Here is a 19,964-nt window from a genome sequence, read left to right as displayed (position 1 = left end):
TTTTCCAGGGAATGCATGAATTCACCAAATGTTAACCATGAATGAAGTGTAAGTCGATTTGAATAAAAGCATCTGCCACGTGCATCAATGTAAATGATTTGGTCCATTAGACCGGCTTATTTAAATTTACACTGATGCGTTTGGCAGATCTTTTCAATTCCCTAGGAATAAAAATCAATGATGCTGGTGTTTCTCCTCTGATTACCTGCTCATAGGGAATGTTTGGCGTGTGGAAAATCAGGAAGTGACCATGTGAGATTGGGCAGCACTTATCAAGCTTGTGTCAGTGTGTAGGAGCTCTGCTGAGAGAACAGTGAGATAACATGATGTTGAAACATGATGTTGTGAGAGTCAGCAGGAACTCTTAGAAATTCTGAGATTCTGTGTGAGTCACCTGCTAAACAGCTGACCATAATGTTGTCAGTTGTCAACAAAATAATGTTACAAAAGAATTATATTTCTAATAAATGCTGTTATTTTGAACTTTCTGTTCATCTGTGAATCCTGAAAAATAAAATGTATCACAGCTTCCACAAAAATATTGCGCAGCACAACTGTGTTCAACACTGATAATAATCAGAAATGTTTCTTGAGCAGTAAATCATAATATTATTCTGATTTCTGAAGATCATGTGACACTGAAGACTGGAGGAATGATTCTGAAAATACAGCGGAGCATCACAGAAATACATTACACTTTAACACAGATTCACACAGAAAAAAGCTGGTTTAAATTGTAATAATATTTATACATTTTTATTGTATTTTTGGTCAAATAAATGCATCCTTGATGATCAGAAAAGACTTCTTTCAAACACAAAAACACAAAATCGTAATTATTTCAAACACTTGAATGATACAGTGTCTAGAGTGAGATTTTCACTTCAAAAACTGACCACATTTTAAAACAGATAATTTTTTTGCATCCCTGTTGTATGTATAGTACATATACTTTTGTGTGTGTGTGTGTGTGTGTGTGTGTGTGCGTGTGTGCGTGTGTGTGTGTGTGTGTGTGCGTGTGGGTTTGTGTGTGCGTGTGTGTGTGTGTGTGTGTGTGTGTGTGTGTGTGTGTGTGTGTGTGTGTGTGTGCGCAGTGGCCGAGAGTGAGAGGCGACACATGTTGTTCGGCCGTCCACGGGTTCTGCAGTCTGACGCTAAATACTGTGTCCTGCACCAACACGGATTCATTACGGCCTACAGCACACGCACCCACACGCCCGTCTGGAGCTCCTTCACTCTCAACAAACAGGTGAGACGCACACAAACACACACACACACACACATACTGCAACAGTGGCATAGCGACACCCTAGCAACCAGCCAGGACATGCTAACATGTGGCTCATGTCTTCAGCTGAATATGCTCAGATCTGGTTCTAATGACAAACTGAATGTGTGTAATTGTAGGCTGAAAGTTCTCCGGTCGTCTCAGATTGTCTTCGGGCAGACATCAGGATTCCAGCCAATCAGAGCGCGACATGTAACCAGTACAACAACGCTGGCAACATCACACACGCCTTCCTGTTCCCACCCAGTGAGTGTGTGTGCATGTGTGTGTGTGCTTAATTTATTGCATTATTTGCCAATGCAACGTTTCACATTTTATGTATATTATTTTATTATTCCTATTATATTAATATAGCTATAACTCTTGGATGTACTTAACAACACATAAGTAAAAATTTATTTAATAACTTTCAGAATATTTTTTTTTCATTTTTCAGTTACATTAATCTGTAAAACAAACATCCTCAGTTTATTAATTATGCATATTAATTTCATAAATGTTTTAATGTATTTTTTTGTTTATTCATTAAGTAAAAATAAGTAATAATATTTTATTATAATTTTAGTTAGCAATAAAACCCAATAAAAAAAGTAAAGTTGTGTGTGTTTAATGTGTTTGTGTTGTCAGATCTGAACGGCACGTCTGAAGATCAGTTTGACGCTCTGACACTTGGAAACACGGTCCCCGTCTTCCCACAGTTCAAGAGTGAGTGTTTGAGTTGTGAGTTTAATCATTGTAAGTGCTTGTTTGGATCGTGAGTGTTTTAATTGTGAGTGTTTAAATATGGTGTTTGAATCGTGAATGTTTGAATTGTGAATCTTTGAGTCATGAGTTTTTATATGTGGTATATGAATCATGAGTGTTTGAGTCTTGAATAGGGATGGGTATCATTTACATTTTATCGATACCGATACTGCTTTCCAATACCGATACTTATCGATACTATTTGGTGCAAAAATATATGAAGTTATTGAAAATTTCAAGTTATTTTATTTATTCTGAACATAAGCTACTGTATTAATGTTCTTCAGTCAAGAGCAGTGAGTTATTTTTCTCTTTGTGTTTTATTTTATTAACATTAAAGAAATTGTTAACCCAAAAATGAAAATTGTGTCATCATTTACTAACCTTAACCTGAATAAGTTTCTTCTTCTGTTGAACATAAGAAGTTATTTTGAAGAATCTGAGAAACGTGAGTTTTTATATGTGGTATATGAATCGTGAGTTTTTGAGTAGTGGGTGTTTGAATCCTGAGTTAGTTGTGAGTTTTATATGTGGTATATGAATCATGAGTGTTTGAGTCGTGAGTGTTTGAATCATGAGTGTTTGAGTCGTGAGTTTTTATATGTGGTATATGAATCGTGAGTTTTTGAGTAGTGAGTGTTTGAATCATGAGTGTTTGAGTCGTGAGTTTTTATATGTGGTATATGAATCGTGACTTTTTGAGTAGTGAGTGTTTGAATCGTAAATTTTTGAATCATGAGTTTTTATATGTGTTATATGAATTGTGAGTTTATGAGTCGTGAGTGTTTGAATCCTAAGTTAGTTGTGAGTTTTATATGTGGTATATGAATCATGAGTTTATGAGTAGTGAGTGTTTGAATCGTGAGTTTTGAGTTGGGAGTTTTTATATGTGGTATATGAATCGTGACTTTTTGAGTAGTGAGTGTTGAATCGTGAGTGTTTGAGTCGTGAGTTTTTATATGTGGTATATGAATCGTGAGTTTATGAGTCGTGAGTGTTTGAATCCTGAGTTAGTTGTGAGTTTTATATGTGGTATATGAATCGTGAGTTTTTGAGTAGTGAGTGTTTGAATCATGAGTGTTTGAGTCGTGAGTTTTTATATGTGGTATATGAATCGTGAGTTTTTGAGTAGTGAATGTTTGAATCATGAGTGTTTGAGTTGTGAGTTTTATATGTGGTATATGAATCGTGAGTTTATGAGTAGTGAGTGTTTGAATCGTGAGTGTTTGAATCGTGAGTTTTTATATGTGGTATATGAATTGTGAGTTTATGAATTGTGAGTGTTTGAATCCTGAGTTAGTTGTAAGTTTTATATGTGGTATATGAATCGTGAGTTTATGAGTTGTGAGTGTTTAAATTCTGAGTTAGTTGTGAGTTTTATATGTGGTATATGAATCGTGAGTTTTTGAGTAGTGAGTTGTTTGAATCATGAGTATTTGAGTCGTGAGTTTTTATATGTGGTTTATGAATCGTGAGTTTTTGAGTTGTGAGTGTTTGAATCCTGAGTTAGTTGTGAATTTTATATGTGGTATATAAATCGTGAGCTTTTGAGTAGTGAGTGTTTGAATCATGAGTGTTTGAGTCGTGAGTTTTTATATGTGGTTTATGAATTGTGAGTTTTTGAGTTGTGAGTGTTTGAATCCTGAGTTAGTTGTGAGTTTTATATGTGGTATATGAATCGTGAGTTTTTGAGTTGTGAGTGTTTGAATCCTGAGTTAGTTGTGAGTTACATATGTGGTATATGAATCGTGAGTTTTTGAGTAGTGAATGTTTGAATCATGAGTGTTTGAGTTGTGAGTTTTATATGTGGTATATGAATCGTGAGTTTATGAGTAGTGAGTGTTTGAATCGTGAGTTTTTATATGTGGTATATGAATTGTGAGTTCATGAGTTGTGAGTGTTTGAATCCTGAGTTATTTGTGAGTTTTATATGTGGTATATGAATCGTGAGTTTATAAGTTGTGAGTGTTTAAATTCTGAGTTAGTTGTGAGTTTTATATGTGGTATATGAATCGTGAGTTTTTGAGTAGTGAGTTGTTTGAATCATGAGTTTTTGAGTCGTGAGTTTTTATATGTGGTATGTGAATCGTGAGTTTATGAGTAGTGAGTGTTTGAATCCTGAGTTAGTTGTGAGTTTTATATGTGGTATATGAATCGTGAGTTTGAGTACTGAGTGTTGAATCATGAGTGTTTGAGTCGTGAGTTTTTATATGTGGTATATGAATCGTGAGTTTATGAGTAGTGAGTGTTTGAATCCTGAGTTAGTTGTGAGTTTTATATGTGGTATATGAATCGTGAGTTTGAGTAGTGAGTGTTGAATCGTGAGTGTTTGAGTCGTGAGTTTTTATATGTGGTATATGAATCGTGAGTTTTTGAGTAGTGAGTGTTTGAATCGTGAGTGTTTGAGTCGTGAGTTTTTATATGTGGTATATGAATCGTGAGTTTATGAGTAGTGAGTGTTTGAATCGTGAGTGTTTGAGTCGTGAGTTTTTATATGTGGTATATGAATCGTGAGTTTTTGAGTTGTGAGTGTTTGAATCCTGAGTTAGTTGCGAGTTTTATATGTGGTATATAAATCGTGAGTGTTTGAGTAGTGAGTGTTTGAATCGTGAGTGTTTGAGTCGTGAGTGTTTGAGTCGTGAGTTTTTATATGTGGTATATGAATCGTGAGTTTTTGAGTAGTGAGTTGTTTGAATCATGAGTGTTTGAGTCGTGAGTTTTTATATGTGGTATATGAATTGTGAGTTTATGAGTAGTGAGTGTTTGAATCCTGAGTTAGTTGTGAGTTTTATATGTGGTATATGAATCGTGAGTTTGAGTAGTGAGTGTTGAATCATGAGTGTTTGAGTCGTGAGTTTTTATATGTGGTATATGAATCGTGAGTTTATGAGTAGTGAGTGTTTGAATCCTGAGTTGTGAGTTTTATATGTGGTATATGAATCGTGAGTTTGAGTAGTGAGTGTTGAATCGTGAGTGTTTGAGTCGTGAGTTTTTATATGTGGTATATGAATCGTGAGTTTTTGAGTAGTGAGTGTTTGAATCGTGAGTGTTTGAGTCGTGTGTTTTTATATGTGGTATATGAATCGTGAGTTTTTGAGTTGTGAGTGTTTGAATCCTGAGTAAGTTGTGAGTTTTATATGTGGTATATGAATCGTGAGTTTATGAGTAGTGAGAGTTTGAATCGTGAGTGTTTGAGTCATGAGTTTTTATATGTGGTATATGAATCGTGAGTTTTTGAGTTGTGAGTGTTTGAATCCTGAGTTAGTTGTGAGTTTTATATGTGGTATATAAATCGTGAGTGTTTGAGTAGTGAGTGTTTGAATCGTGAGTGTTTGAGTCGTGAGTGTTTGAGTCGTGAGTTTTTATATGTGGTATATGAATCGTGAGTTTTTGAGTTGTGAGTTTTTGAATCCTGAGTTAGTTGTGAGTTTTATATGTGATATATGAATCGTGAGTTTTTGAGTAGTGAGTGTTTGAATCGTGAGTGTTTGAGACGTGAGTTTTTATATGTGGTATATGAATTGTGAGTTTATGAGTTGTGAGTGTTTGAATTGTGAGTGTTTGAGTCGTGAGTTTTTATATGTGGTATATGAATCGTGAGTTTTTGAGTTGTGAGTGTTTGAGTCCTGAGTTAGTTGTGAGTTTTATATGTGATATATGAATCGTGAGTTTTTGAGTAGTGAGTGTTTGAATCGTGAGTGTTTGAGTCGTGAGTTTTTATATGTGCTATATGAATCGTGAGTGTTTGAGTTGTGAGTTTTATATGTGGTATATGAATCGTGAGTTTTATATGTGGTATATGAATCGTGAGTTTTTGAGTAGTGAGTGTTTGAATCATGAGTGTTTGAGTCGTGAGTTTTTATATGTGGTTGATGAATCATGAGTTTTTGAGTTGTGAGTGTTTGAATCCTGAGTTAGTTGTGAGTTTTATATGTGGTATATGAATCGTGAGTTTTTGGGTAGTGAGTTGTTTGAATCATGAGTTTTTGAGTCGTGAGTTTTTATATGTGGTATATGAATTGTGAGTTTATGAGTAGTGAATGTTTGAATCCTGAGTTAGTTTTGAGTTTTATATGTGGTATATGAATCGTGAGTTTGAGTAGTGAGTGTTGAATTATGAGTGTTTGAGTCGTGAGTTTTTATATGTGGTATATGAATCGTGAGTTTATGAGTAGTGAGTGTTTGAATCCTGAGTTAGTTGTGAGTTTTATATGTGGTATATGAATCGTGAGCTTGAGTAGTGAGTGTTGAATCGTGAGTGTTTGAGTCGTGAGTTTTTATATGTGGTATATGAATCATGAGTGTTTGAGTTGTGAGTTTTATATGTGGTATATGAATCGTGAGTTTTATATGTGGTATATGAATCGTGAGTTTTTGAGTAGTGAGTGTTTGAATCATGAGTGTTTGAGTCGTGAGTTTTTATATGTGGTTGATGAATCGTGAGTTTTTGAGTTGTGAGTGTTTGAATCCTGAGTTAGTTGTGAGTTTTATATCTGGTATATGAATCGTGAGTTTGAGTAGTGAGTGTTGAATCATGATTGTTTGAGTCGTGAGTTTTTATATGTGGTATATGAATCGTGAGTTTATGAGTAGTGAGTGTTTGAATCCTGAGTTAGTTGTGAGTTTTATATGTGGTATATGAATCGTGAGTTTATGAGTAGTGAGTGTTTGAATCCTGAGTTAGTTGTGAGTTTTATACATGGTATATGAATCGTGAGTTTATGAGCAGTGAGTGTTTGAATCGTGAGTGTTTGAGTCGTGAGTTTTTATATGTGGTATATGAATCGTGAGTTTATGAGTAGTGAGTGTTTAAATCTTGAGTGTCTGAGTCGTGAGTTTTTATATGTTGTATATGAATCGTGAGTTTTTGAGTTGAGTGTTTGAATCCTGAGTTAGTTGTGAGTTTTATATGTGGTATATGAATCGTGAGTTTATGAGTAGTGAGTGTTTGAATCGTGAGTGTTTGAGTCATGAGTTTTTATATGTGGTATATGAATCGTGAGTTTTTGAGTTGTGAGTGTTTGAATCCTGAGTTAGTTGTGAGTTTTATATGTGGTATATAAATCGTGAGTTTTTGAGTAGTGAGTGTTTGAATCATGAGTGTTTGAGTCGTGAGTGTTTGAGTCGTGAGTTTTTATATGTGGTATATGAATCGTGAGTTTTTGAGTTGACAGTGGTTGAATCCTGAGTTAGTTGTGAGTTTTATATGTGATATATGAATCGTGAGTTTTTGAGTAGTGAGTGTTTGAATCGTGAGTGTTTGAGTCGTGAGTTTTTATATGTCAATGTCAATGTCACCTTTATTTATATAGCGCTTTAAACAAAATACATTGCGTCAAAGCAACTGAACAACATTCATTAGGAAAACAGTGTCAATAATGCAAAAATGATAGTTAAAGGCAGTTCATCATTGGATTCAGTTATGTCATCTCTGTTCAGTTAAATAGTGTCTGTGCATTTATTTGCAATCAAGTCAACGATATCGCTGTAGATGAAGTGTCCCCAACTAAGCAAGCCAGAGGCGACAGCGGCAAGGAACCGAAACTCCATCGGTGACAGAATGGAGAAAAAAACCTTGGGAGAAACCAGGCTCAGTTGGGGGGGCAGTTCTCCTCTGACCAGACGAAACCAGTAGTTCAATTCCAGGCTGCAGCAAAGTCAGATTGTGCAGAAGAATCATCTGTTTCCTGTGGTCTTGTCCTGGTGCTCCTCTGAGACAAGGTCTTTACAGGGGATCTGTATCTGGGGCTCTAGTTGTCCTGGTCTCCGCTGTCTTTCAGGGATGTAGAGGTCCTTTCTAGGTGCTGATCCACCATCTGGTCTGGATACGTACTGGATCCGGGTGACTGCAGTGACCCTCTGATCTGGACACAGACTGGATCTGGTGGCCACGGTGACCTCGGAACAAGAGAGAAACAGACAAATATTAGCGTAGATGCCATTCTTCTAATGATGTAGCAAGTACATAGGTTGTTATGGGAAGTGTTTCCGGTTCCGGTTTACCTAATTAATGCAGCCTAAAAATCCTTTAACGGATTTGGATAATAAAAGCATATTAGTATGTTATGTGTATGCCAGGTTAAAGAGATGGGTCTTTAATCTAGATTTAAACTGCAAGAGTGTGTCTGCCTCCCGAACAATGTTAGGTAGGTTATTCCAGAGTTTGGGCGCCAAATAGGAAAAGGATCTGCCGCCTGCAGTTGATTTTGATATTCTAGGTATTATCAAATTGCCTGAGTTTTGAGAACGTAGCGGACGTAGAGGATTATAATGTAAAAGGAGCTCATTCAAATACTGAGGTGCTAAACCATTCAGGGCTTTATAAGTAATAAGCAATATTTTAAAATCTATGCGATGCTTGATAGGGAGCCAGTGCAGTGTTGACAGGACCGGGCTAATATGGTAATACTTCCTGGTTCTAGTAAGAACTCTTGCTGCTGCATTTTGGACTAGCTGTAGTTTGTTTACTAAGCGTGCAGAACAACCACCCAATAAAGCATTACAATAATCTAACCTTGAGGTCATAAATGCATGGATTAACATTTCTGCATTTGACATTGAGAGCATAGGCCGTAATTTAGATATATTTTTGAGATGGAAAAATGCAGTTTTACAAATGCTAGAAATGTGGCTTTCTAAGGAAAGATTGCGATCAAGTAGCACACCTAGGTTCCTAACTGATGACGAAGAATTGACAGAGCAACCATCAAGTCTTAGACAGTGTTCTAGGTTATTATTATATGTGGTATATGAATCGTGAGTTTTTGAGTTGTGAGTGTTTGAATCATGAGTTAGTTGTGAGTTTTATATGTGATATATGAATTGTGAGTTTTTGAATAGTGAGTGTTTGAATCGTGAGTGTTTGAGTCGTGAGTTTTTATATGTGGTATATGAATCGTGAGTGTTTGAGTTGTGAGTTTTATATGTGGTATATGAATCGTGAGTTTTATATGTTGTATGAATCGTGAGTTTTTAAGTAGTGAGTGTTTGAATCATGAGTGTTTGAGTCGTGAGTTTTTATATGTGGTTTATGAATCGTGAGTTTTTGAGTTGTGAGTGTTTGAATCCTGAGTGTTTGAGTCGTGAGTTTTTATATGTGGTATATGAATCGTGAGTGTTTGAGTTGTGAGTTTTATATGTGGTATATGAATCGTGAGTTTTATATGTGGTATATGAATCGTGAGTTTATGAGTTGTGAGTGTTTAAATTCTGAGTTAGTTGTGAGTTTTATATGTGGTATATGAATCGTGAGTTTTTGAGTAGTGAGTTGTTTGAATCATGAGTTTTTGAGTCGTGAGTTTTTATATGTGGTATATGAATCGTGAGTTTATGAGTAGTGAGTGTTTGAATCCTGAGTTGTGAGTTTTAAATGTGGTATATGAATCGTGAGTTTTTGAGTAGTGAGTGTTTGAATCGTGAGTGTCTGAGTCGTGAGTTTTTATATGTGGTATATGAATCGTGAGTTTATGAGTAGTGAGTGTTTGAATCCTGAGTTAGTTGTGAGTTTTATATGTGGTATATGAATCGTGAGTTTGAGTAGTGAGTGTTGAATCATGAGTGTTTGAGTTGTGAGTTTTTATATGTGGTATATGAATCAAGAGTTTGAGTAGTGAGTGTTGAATCATGAGTGTTTGAGTCGTGAGTTTTTATATGTGGTATATGAATCGTGAGTTTATGAGTAGTGAGTGTTTGAATCCTGAGTTAGTTGTGAGTTTTATATGTGGTATATGAATCGTGAGTTTGAGTAGTGAGTGTTGAATCATGAGTGTTTGAGTCGTGAGTTTTTATATGTGGTATATGAATCGTGAGTTTATGAGTAGTGAGTGTTTGAATCCTGAGTTAGTTGTGAGTTTTATATGTGGTATGTGAATCGTGAGTTTATGAGTAGTGAGTGTTTGAATCGTGAGTGTTTGAGTCGTGAGTTTTTATATGTGGTATATGAATCGTGAGTTTTTGAGTTGTGAGTGTTTGAATCCTGAGTTAGTTGTGAGTTTTATATGTGGTATATGAATCGTGAGTTTATGAGTAGTGAGTGTTTGAATCGTGAGTGTTTGAGTCGTGAGTTTTTATATGTGGTATATGAATCGTGAGTTTTTGAGTTGTGAGTGTTTGAGTCCTGAGTTAGTCGTGAGTTTTATATGTGGTATATAAATCGTGAGTTTTTGAGTAGTGAGTGTTTGAATCGTGAGTGTTTGAGTCGTGAGTTTTTATATGTGGTATATGAATCGTGAGTTTTTGAGTTGTGAGTGTTTGAATCCTGAGTTAGTTGTGAGTTTTATATGTGATATATGAATCGTGAGTTTTTGAGTAGTGAGTGTTTGAATCGTGAGTGTTTGAGTCATTAGTTTTTATATGTGGTATATGAATTGTGAGTCTATGAGTTGTAAGTGTTTGAATTGTGAGTGTTTGAGTCGTGAGTTTTTATATGTGGTATATGAATCGTGAGTTTTTGAGTTGTGAGTGTTTGAATCCTGAGTTAGTTGTGAGTTTTATATGTGATATATGAATCGTGAGTTTTTGAGTAGTGAGTGTTTGAATCGTGAGTGTTTGAGTCGTGAGTTTTTATATGTGGTATATGAATCGTGAGTGTTTGAGTTGTGAGTTTTATATGTGATATATGAATCGTGAGTTTTATATGTTGTATGAATCGTGAGTTTTTAAGTAGTGAGTGTTTGAATCATGAGTGTTTGAGTCGTGAGTTTTTATATGTGGTTTATGAATCGTGAGTTTTTGAGTTGTGAGTGTTTGAATCCTGAGTTAGTTGTGAGTTTTATATGTGGTATATGAATCGTGAGTTTTTGAGTTGTGAGTGTTTGAATCCTGAGTTAGTTGTGAGTTTTATATGTGGTATATAAATTGTGAGTTTTTGAGTAGTGAGTGTTTGAGTCGTGAGTTTTTAAATGTGGTATATGAATCGTGAGTTTTTGAGTAGTGAGTGTTTGAATCATGAGTGTTTGAGTTGTGAGTTTTATATGTGGTATATGAATCGTGAGTTTATGAGTAGTGAGTGTTTGAATCGTGAGTTTTTATATGTGGTATATGAATTGTGAGTTTGTAAATAGTGAGTGTTTGAATCCTTAGTTAGTTGTGAGTTTTATATGTGGTATATGAATCGTGAGTTTGAGTAGTGAGTGTTGAATCATGAGTGTTTGAGTCATGAGTTTTTATATGTGGTATATGAATCGTGAGTTTATGAGTAGTGAGTGTTTGAATCCTGAGTTAGTTGTGAGTTTTATATGTGGTATATGAATCGTGAGTTTTTGAGTAGTGAGTGTTGAATCGTGAGTGTTTGAGTCATGAGTTTTTATATGTGGTATATGAATCGTGAGTTTTTGAGTAGTGAGTGTTTGAATCGTGAGTGTTTGAGTCGTGAGTTTTTATATGTGGTATATGAATCGTGAGTTTATGAGTAGTGAGTGTTTGAATCGTGAGTGTTTGAGTCGTGAGTTTTTATATGTGGTATATGAATCGTGAGTTTATGAGTTGTGAGTGTTTGAATCCTGAGTTAGTTGTGAGTTTTATATGTGGTATATAAATCGTGAGTTTTTGAGTAGTGAGTGTTTGAATCGTGAGTGTTTGAGTCCTGAGTGTTTGAGTCGTGAGTTTTTATATGTGGTATATGAATCGTGAGTTTTTGAGTTGTGAGTGGTTGAATCCTGAGTTAGTTATGAGTTTTATATGTGATATATGAATCGTAAGTTTTTGAGTAGTGAGTGTTTGAATCGTGAGTGTTTGAGTCGTGAGTTTTTATATGTGGTATATGAATTGTGAGTTTATGAGTTGTGAGTGTTTGAATTGTGAGTGTTTGAGTCGTGAGTTTTTATATGTGGTATATGAATCGTGAGTTTTTGAGTTGTGAGTGTTTGAATCCTGAGTTAGTTGTGAGTTTTATATGTGATATATGAATCGTGAGTTTTTGAGTAGTGAGTGTTTGAATCGTGAGTGTTTGAGTCGTGAGTTTTTTATATGTGGTATATGAATCGTGAGTGTTTGAGTTGTGAGTTTTATATGTGGTATATGAATCGTGAGTTTTATATGTGGTATATGAATCGTGAGTTTTTGAGTAGTGAGTGTTTGAATCATGAGTGTTTGAGTCGTGAGTTTTTATATGTGGTTTATGAATCGTGAGTTTTTGAGTTGTGAGTGTTTGAATCCTGAGTTAGTTTTGAGTTTTATATGTGGTATATGAATCGTGAGTTTTTGAGTAGTGAGTTTTTGAATCATGAATGTTTGAGTCGTGAGTTTTTATATGTGGTATATGAATTGTGAGTTTTTGAGTAGTGAGTGTTTGAATCGTGAGTGTTTGAGTCGTGAGTTTTAATATGTGGTATATGAATCGTGAGTTTATGAGTAGTGAGTGTTTGAATCGTGAGTGTTTGAGTCGTGAGTTTTTATATGTGGTATATGAATCGTGAGTTTTTGATTTGTGAGTGTTTGAATCCTGAGTTAGTTGTGAGTTTTATATGTGGTATATGAATCGTGAGTTTATGAGTAGTGAGTGTTTGAATCGTGAGTGTTTGAGTCATGAGTTTTTATATGTGGTATATGAATCGTGAGTTTTTGAGTTGTGAGTGTTTGAATCCTGAGTTAGTTGTGAGTTTTATATGTGGTATATAAATCGTGAGTTTTTGAGTAGTGAGTGTTTGAATCGTGAGTGTTTGAGTCGTGAGTGTTTGAGTCGTGAGTTTTTATATGTGGTATATGAATCGTGAGTTTATTAGTGAGTGTTTGAATCCTGAGTTAGTTGTGAGTTTTATATGTGGTATATGAATCGTGAGTTTGAGTAGTGAGTGTTGAATCATGAGTGTTTGAGTCGTGAGTTTTGATATGTGGTATATGAATCGTGAGTTTATGAGTAGTGAGTGTTTGAATCCTGAGTTAGTTGTGAGTTTTATATGTGGTATATGAATCGTGAGTTTATGAGTAGTGAGTGTTTGAATACTAAGTTAGTTGAGAGTTTTATATGTTGTATATGAATCGTGAGTTTCAGTAGTGAGTGTTGAATCATGAGTGTTTGAGTCGTGAGTTTTGATATGTGGTATATGAATCGTGAGTTTATGAGTAGTGAGTGTCTGAATCCTGAGTTAGTTGTGAGTTTTATATGTGGTATATGAATCGTGAGTTTAGTGAGTAGTGAGTAGTGAGTGTTTAAATTCTGAGTTAGTTGTGAGTTTTATATGTGGTATAAGAATCGTGAGTTTTTCAGTAGTGAGTTGTTTGAGTCATGAGTTTTTGAGTCGTGAGTTTTATATGTGGTATATGAATCGTGAGTTTATGAGTTGTGAGTGTTTAAATTCTGAGTTAGTTGTGAGTTTTAAATGTGGTATATGAATCTTGAGTTTTTGAGTAGTGAGTTGTTTGAATCATGAGTTTTTGAGTCGTGAGTTTTTATATGTGGTATATGAATCGTGAGTTTATGAGTAGTGAGTGTTTGAATCCTGAGTTAGTTGGGAGTTTTATATGTGGTATATGAATCGTGAGTTTGAGTAGTGAGTCTTGAATCATGAATGTTTGAGTCGTGAGTTTTTATATGTGGTATATGAATCGTGAGTTTATGAGTAGTGAGTGTTTGAATCCTGAGTTAGTTGTGAGTTTAATATGTGGTATATGAATCGTGAGTTTGAGTAGTGAGTGTTGAATCGTGAGTGTTTGAGTCGTGAGTTTTCATATGTGGTATATGAATCGTCAGTTTATGAGTAGTGAGTGTTTGAGTCGTGAGTTTTTATATGTGGTATATGAATCGTGAGTTTTTGAGTTGTGAGTGTTTGAATCCTGAGTTAGTTGTGAGTTTTATATGTGGTATATGAATCGTGAGTTTTTATATGTGGTATATGAATTGTGAGTTTATGAGAAGGGTAGTGTTTGAATCGTGAGTGTTTGAGTCGTGAGTTTTTATATGTGGTATATGAATCGTGAGTTTTTGAGTTGTGAGTTTTTGAATCCTGAGTTAGTTGTGAGTTTTATATGTGGTATATAAATCGTGAGTTTTTGAGTAGTGAGTGTTTGAATCATGAGTGTTTGAGTCGTGAGTTTTTATATGTGGTTTATGAATCGTGAGTTTTTGAGTTGTGAGTGTTTGAATCCTGAGTTAGTTGTGAGTTTTATATGTGATATATGAATCGTGAGTTTTTGAGTAGTGAGTGTTTGAATCGTGAGTGTTTGAGTCGTGAGTTTTTATATGTGGTATATGAATTGTGAGTTTATGAGTTGTGAGTGTTTGAATTGTGAGTGTTTGAGTCGTGAGTTTTTATATGTGGTCTATGAATCTTGAGTTTTTGAGTTGTGAGTGTTTGAATCCTGAGTTAGTTGTGAGTTTTATATGTGATATATGAATTGTGAGTTTTTGAGTAGTCAGTGTTTGAATCGTGAGTGTTTGAGTCGTGAGTTTTTATATGTGGTATATGAATCGTGAATTTTTGAGTAGTGAGTGTTTGAATCATGAGTGTTTGAGTCGTGAGTTTTTATATGTGGTATATGAATCATGAGTTTTTGAGTCGTGAGTGTTTGAATCGTGACTGTTTAAGTTGTGAGTGTTTGAATCGTGAGTGTTTGAGTCGTTAGTTTTTATATGTGGTATATGAATCGTGAGTGTTTGAATCATAAGTGTTTGAGCCGTGAACCTTTTGAGTCAGGAGCATCTGAATCGTGAGTGTTTATATGATGTTTTCGTGTGGATTTGGTCACTGATCGTGTGTGTTTGTGCAGGACTCTGGCAGTATTTTCAGGAGGTTCTGCTGATCAAATACGCATCTCAGTATAACGGTATTAACGTGGTTACCGGCCCAGTGTATGACTACAACTTTGATGGACACTTTGACTCGCCAGAGCAGATCCAGGAGTACGTATTCCTGTATTCCTGAATTCCTGTATATCTATAAATATATATATATATATATATATATATATATATATATATATATATATTTATAGATATTATATTTATATTATAGGGTTTTTTTTACATTATCGTATTATTATATTGAAATGTTTGTAACTTTTATATATACCCAATTTCTGATTTCAATTTTCTATATTCTATAATGATAATAATAATACAATATATATTCTAGCTTTATTTCAGTTAACAAAAATGTTTTAATAGTTTTAGTTTACAATAATAATCGTGTGATGTACATCACAGTACAGAAGTAAAAAAGAAATTAAATAATTTACTATATAATTTTTATTTTGTAATTTTCAGGTTCGTTGCAGGCTCATCTATTCCTGTTCCCACTCATTATTTTGTGGTCCTGACCAGCTGTAAGAATGACACACAGATGGTGAACGAGTGTTCTGCTGAACTTCAGACGGTTTCCTTCCTGCTTCCACACAGGAGCGACAACATGGAGAGCTGCGCTGTGAGTGTCACACTCTCACTTCCTGTTCCTGCAGTGCTTCGTGTCACTGTCACACATATCTGAAACCATGACTGCTGTCACATCATCGGTCAAACGTTCTCTGATGTCACGTGACATTTTTTTTTATGTTCAGCTAAATAAGTGTAGGAACATATACAGTTTGATACCACATCATATTACTACCTTAAAATATCATTCATGTTTTCATTATTCATATATATATATATATATATATATATATTCTATTTTAATTTGTCACATGATCTTCAGAAATCATTCTAATATGATGATTTATTATTAATGCTGAAACTGTTGTGCTGCTTCATATTTTTGTGGAACCTGTTATACTTCTTTTTCAGGATCCTTTGATGAATAAAAAGTCAAAAAGAAGAGCATTTATTTAAAATATAAATATTTTCTAACAATATACACTACAGTTCAAAAGTTTGGGGTCAGTACATTTTTTTTCTAATTAAAACTTTTATTCAGCAAGGATGTGTTCAATTGTTAAAAAGTGATAGCAAAGATGTATATTGTTAGAAATTATTTATATCTGGAATAAATGCTGTTCTTTTAAATGTTTTATTCATCAAATAATCTTGAGAAAAAAAAGTATCAAAGGTTCCAGAAAAATATTTGTCAGCACAACTGTTGATAATTCTAATAATAAATCATCATATTAGAATGACTTCTGAAGGATCATGTGACACTTTTTACTGGAGTAATGATGCTGGAAATTCAGCTGCACATCACAGAAATAAATTATATTGAAAAAAATATTATATAAATATTATATATATATAAAACAGAGTAGATGCTAGTTTTACATTGAGCTGTAAAACTAGCATCTACTCTGTTTTATATATGCATATTAATTTAATTTATATAGATTGTACAATTTATTGATTTTATTTATTATAGACAATCCATCCATTTTTTATTCAATAAAACAATGTAATATTCAGATATATTAAGTTGTAAATATTATTCAGTTATGTTAAGCTGTAAAACTAATAACCTGTTTTATTTATACATATTAATTTAAAAGATACACATTTTACAATTCATTGATATTTTGATTTATTTTTATTTTTTACTTTTTAAATTTTTTTTTATTTAACTAATTATTGATATGTAGTATACAGATAATTCATATTGTATTTATTTATTTACCTTTTATTAAAAAAAATAATAATCTTAATAGACTTCTATATATTAAAAATTATTTTTTATAAGAATTTTCAGTGTCAATGATTAAACTGTAAGACGAACTGCTTTTATATATTTTAATTTATACATTGAGTAAAAAGTAAATGTGGGGAAAATGATGAAAACACTGAATAAACTAAAAAAATTGAAATTAAGCTGTAAAAGTATCATCTTTGCCATTTAATTTATGCAAATTAAAATACATTTGATAAAAATGTTTTATATTAAAACCAAATCTTTTCATAATCATAGATTTCATAATCGTCAATATCACTACGAAATCAATGCTCAGTTAACATCATGATTTTCCATAAAGCTGCTTTGAAACGTGAAATACAACACAAATACAGGTAAATATGACTCGACTTAATTGCGACAAAGGCACAGGTGCGTCCCATGATGGTCGCAAACAGAAAAAAGAGATCGGTCATCGTTCATTGTTCTAGTTTTAGCTGCTTCTGTATTTTGTTTCACACTTGAATGTGTGACATGAATGATGCTTCCTGTAAACAGAAGCTTAATTAATGAAACAATGAAGCTTTATGTGACAGACACATGAGAAACTGTATCCGTGTTTGTGTGCAGGACGATCAGCCGGAGTCTCAGTGGGCGGAGCCTCTCCTGTGGATGCACCAATCACGCGTCAGAGATGTGGAGTGGATCAGCGGACTGGACTTCTTTCAAGACAGCAAGCGTCCAATCGCTGAGCTCCTGAGTCTGAAGACCCGCCCCACCGCCGCCATTCATCCCAAAGCTTGAGTTTGTGTTAATATATTTATTTAATCCTCTTTCCGTTTTGACCTAGAAGAGAAACATACAAATTCATAAAAAAACAAACAAAGTGTAGTTCTTAGATGCATTAAGATCACTTTTGTCATCGTAAAGTTAAAGTTTATGCCCCTAAAATTAACTGATTTTCTTCAGCAAAATATTTAATATTTATGTTGTTCTGTTAGAGATAAATATGTAGGTTTCATAAATGTTATACTTATAAATTGAAAGGAATTTCATTAAATTCCATTAATTCCAATGGAGTTAATACTGGTAATACATAAAAGAAATTTCATACAACGATATATTCAAATAAAATTTCTCAGCAATATTGAAAAAATCATAGTTTGTTTGGTGTGGTTCATGTGTAAATTTAAAAGAATTAAATATTTTTTTATTAATAAATACTTTCACTCATTAATAAGAAATTTCTAATCAGATTCGATGTGGTTTTAGTTGCAAAATTACTAATTTTCATAAATTAACGATTCTTGGGGGCCAAATGGATAGTATGCAGATTCAGAATGAGAAATTGGAGGGTTGGTGATGGTTTAGTAAAAAAGTAAATAATTACATTACTTATTAAATTTTTATGGAAAGTAATATGTTACTTTACTGTTGCGTTACTTTTGCGTTACTTTTTAAATATGAGTAGGGCTTGATTGTTTTTAATATAAGCAGTTATATTTATAACAAACACATTAGTTAATAAAATGGGATTAGATACATTTGTGTTGTTCAACATATCTTAATATTACAGGATTGCGTCATATTCTGAGTTTTCATTTCACTGTTTTCACTGTTTCATTCATTTTGATGAATACTAAATCTGTTTTGTTGCGAGTGTGATGAATCAATGCACATTTACATTTAATCTAGAACTACATCATGTTCACACAACGCCTCTGTACTTCCGATTTCTCCCAGTATGAGGACACGAGACTCCTCAGTCAATAAACGGGAAAACAAAGTAACTGGTGTTACTTTTTTTTAAAAAGCAACTCAGAAATTTTCTTGTAAATTAAAAAGTAATGCGTTACTTTACTAGTTACTTGAAAAAAGTAATCTGATTACATAACTTGTGTTACTGTGTAATGCATTACCCCCAGGACTGCTGGGAAATATCTGCAAACATTCCTGGCCATGCTCCTAATGATCTTTAGAGCGCTCTCATCGTACGAAGGGTTTGGGAAACGCCGGTCTGTTATTCGAGAGTCTAGCTTTATTAGTGCGATGTGCCTTGAACCAGATCTGATCTGTAGATTTGTACCCTCAACTGAAATAAACCTCTCAAACCTACTTTTGGAGCATCCTCGTTTGGGAAAATGGTGTGAAATTAAAGTAAAATAGTAAAACAATGGAAGTCCATATGCTGATGCATCTGCAGATTTAAAAAATACTGGGAAAAAAAAATGTGCAGCATAGATGTCCTGATTTAACAATCAGCCCAGTGTTATGTAAGTATTTACTGCTATAGTTTTTATTATTTTGCATTAACTTTTATTTTTATATTTTATATTTTTAGTTTTTTATGTGCTTTTTGCCCTTATTTTTAAATATTACTATTTAGGTTTAAGTTATTTTTATTTCAGTTTAATTTTAGATGAACTTTGATTAAGACTAAGAATTTTGACTAAAATTAGTTTATTTATTTCCAGTAAATCCAGTAATTTTAGTGCTCCAGCTGTGTGTGTGTGTGTGTGTGTGTGTGTGTGTGTGTGTGTGTGTGTGCTTGCACAACTGTGTGTGTGTGTGTGTGTGTGTGTGTGCGTGTGTGTGTGTGTGTGTGCAACAGTGTGTGTGTGTGTGTGTGTGTGTGTGTGTGTTTGTGTGCGTGTGTGCTTTTGCAACAGTGTGTGTGTGTGTGTGTGTGTGTGCGTGTGTGCAACAGTGTGTGTGTGTGTGTTTGTGTGCGTGTGTGCTTTTGCAACAGTGTGTGTGTGTGTGTGTGTGTGCGTGTGCGTGTGTGTGTGTGCGTGTGTGTGCGTGCAACTGTGTGTGTGTGTGTGTGTGTGTGTGTGTGTGCGTGTGTGCAACAGTGTGTGTGTGTGTGTGTGTGTGTGTGTTTGTGTGCGTGTGTGCTTTTGCAACAGTGTGTGTGTGTGTGTGTGTGTGTGTGTGTCTGTGTGTGTGTGTGTCTGTGTGTGTGTGTGTGTGTGTGTGTGTGTGTGTGTGTGTGTGTGTGTGTGTGCTTGCGCAACAGTATGTGTGTGTGCGTGTGTGCTTGTGTGCTCGTGCAACTGTGTGTGTGTGTGTGTGTGTGTGTGTGTGTGTGTGTGCGTGTGTGCTTGTGCAACTGTGTGTGTGTGTGTGTGTGTGTGTGTGTGTGTGTGTGTGTGTGTGTGTGTGTTTGTGTGCGTGTGTGCTTTTGCAACAGTGTGTGTGTGCGTATGACATCTTCCCGTGAAAGGTGTCTCAGACTTTATTCAGAGTCAATATTTCATTGTGGAGTGATGGATTTCCAGGGAATGCAGTCCAGGAAGTCTGAGGTCACATGATCACTGCTTTCCTGTCATGACAGACACCTGTAGAAAGGCATTGAGCTTGATCTGCTCTGTGGGAAGAGCCCAGCGAGACAGTAAGAGGTGCAGGTG

The 19,964-nt window shown here is 34.5% G+C and overlaps 1 protein-coding gene across 1 annotated transcript in view; it reads left to right on the top strand.

Annotated features, from left to right (window-relative positions):
- The window catches only part of LOC132103866 (venom phosphodiesterase CdcPDE), a 44,693-nt gene extending 26,614 nt beyond the window's left edge, over nt 1-18,079 (top strand). The window contains exons 20-25 of the mRNA XM_059508933.1: nt 1,095-1,249; nt 1,408-1,534; nt 1,916-1,993; nt 14,738-14,870; nt 15,234-15,390; nt 17,185-18,079. Of these exons, the coding sequence (XP_059364916.1) occupies nt 1,095-1,249; nt 1,408-1,534; nt 1,916-1,993; nt 14,738-14,870; nt 15,234-15,390; nt 17,185-17,358 (824 nt within the window). The 3' untranslated portion in view covers nt 17,359-18,079. The remainder of the gene's footprint in view (nt 1-1,094; nt 1,250-1,407; nt 1,535-1,915; nt 1,994-14,737; nt 14,871-15,233; nt 15,391-17,184) is intronic.
- Nucleotides 18,080-19,964: the final 1,885 nt, after the last annotated feature.

The sequence above is a fragment of the Carassius carassius genome, chromosome 25 (assembly GCF_963082965.1).
Source record: "Carassius carassius chromosome 25, fCarCar2.1, whole genome shotgun sequence".
Classification (NCBI taxonomy): Eukaryota; Metazoa; Chordata; class Actinopteri; order Cypriniformes; family Cyprinidae; genus Carassius; species Carassius carassius.
The sequence above is the reverse complement of the archived record's forward strand: the minus strand, read 5'-3'. Positions and strand labels throughout refer to the sequence as shown.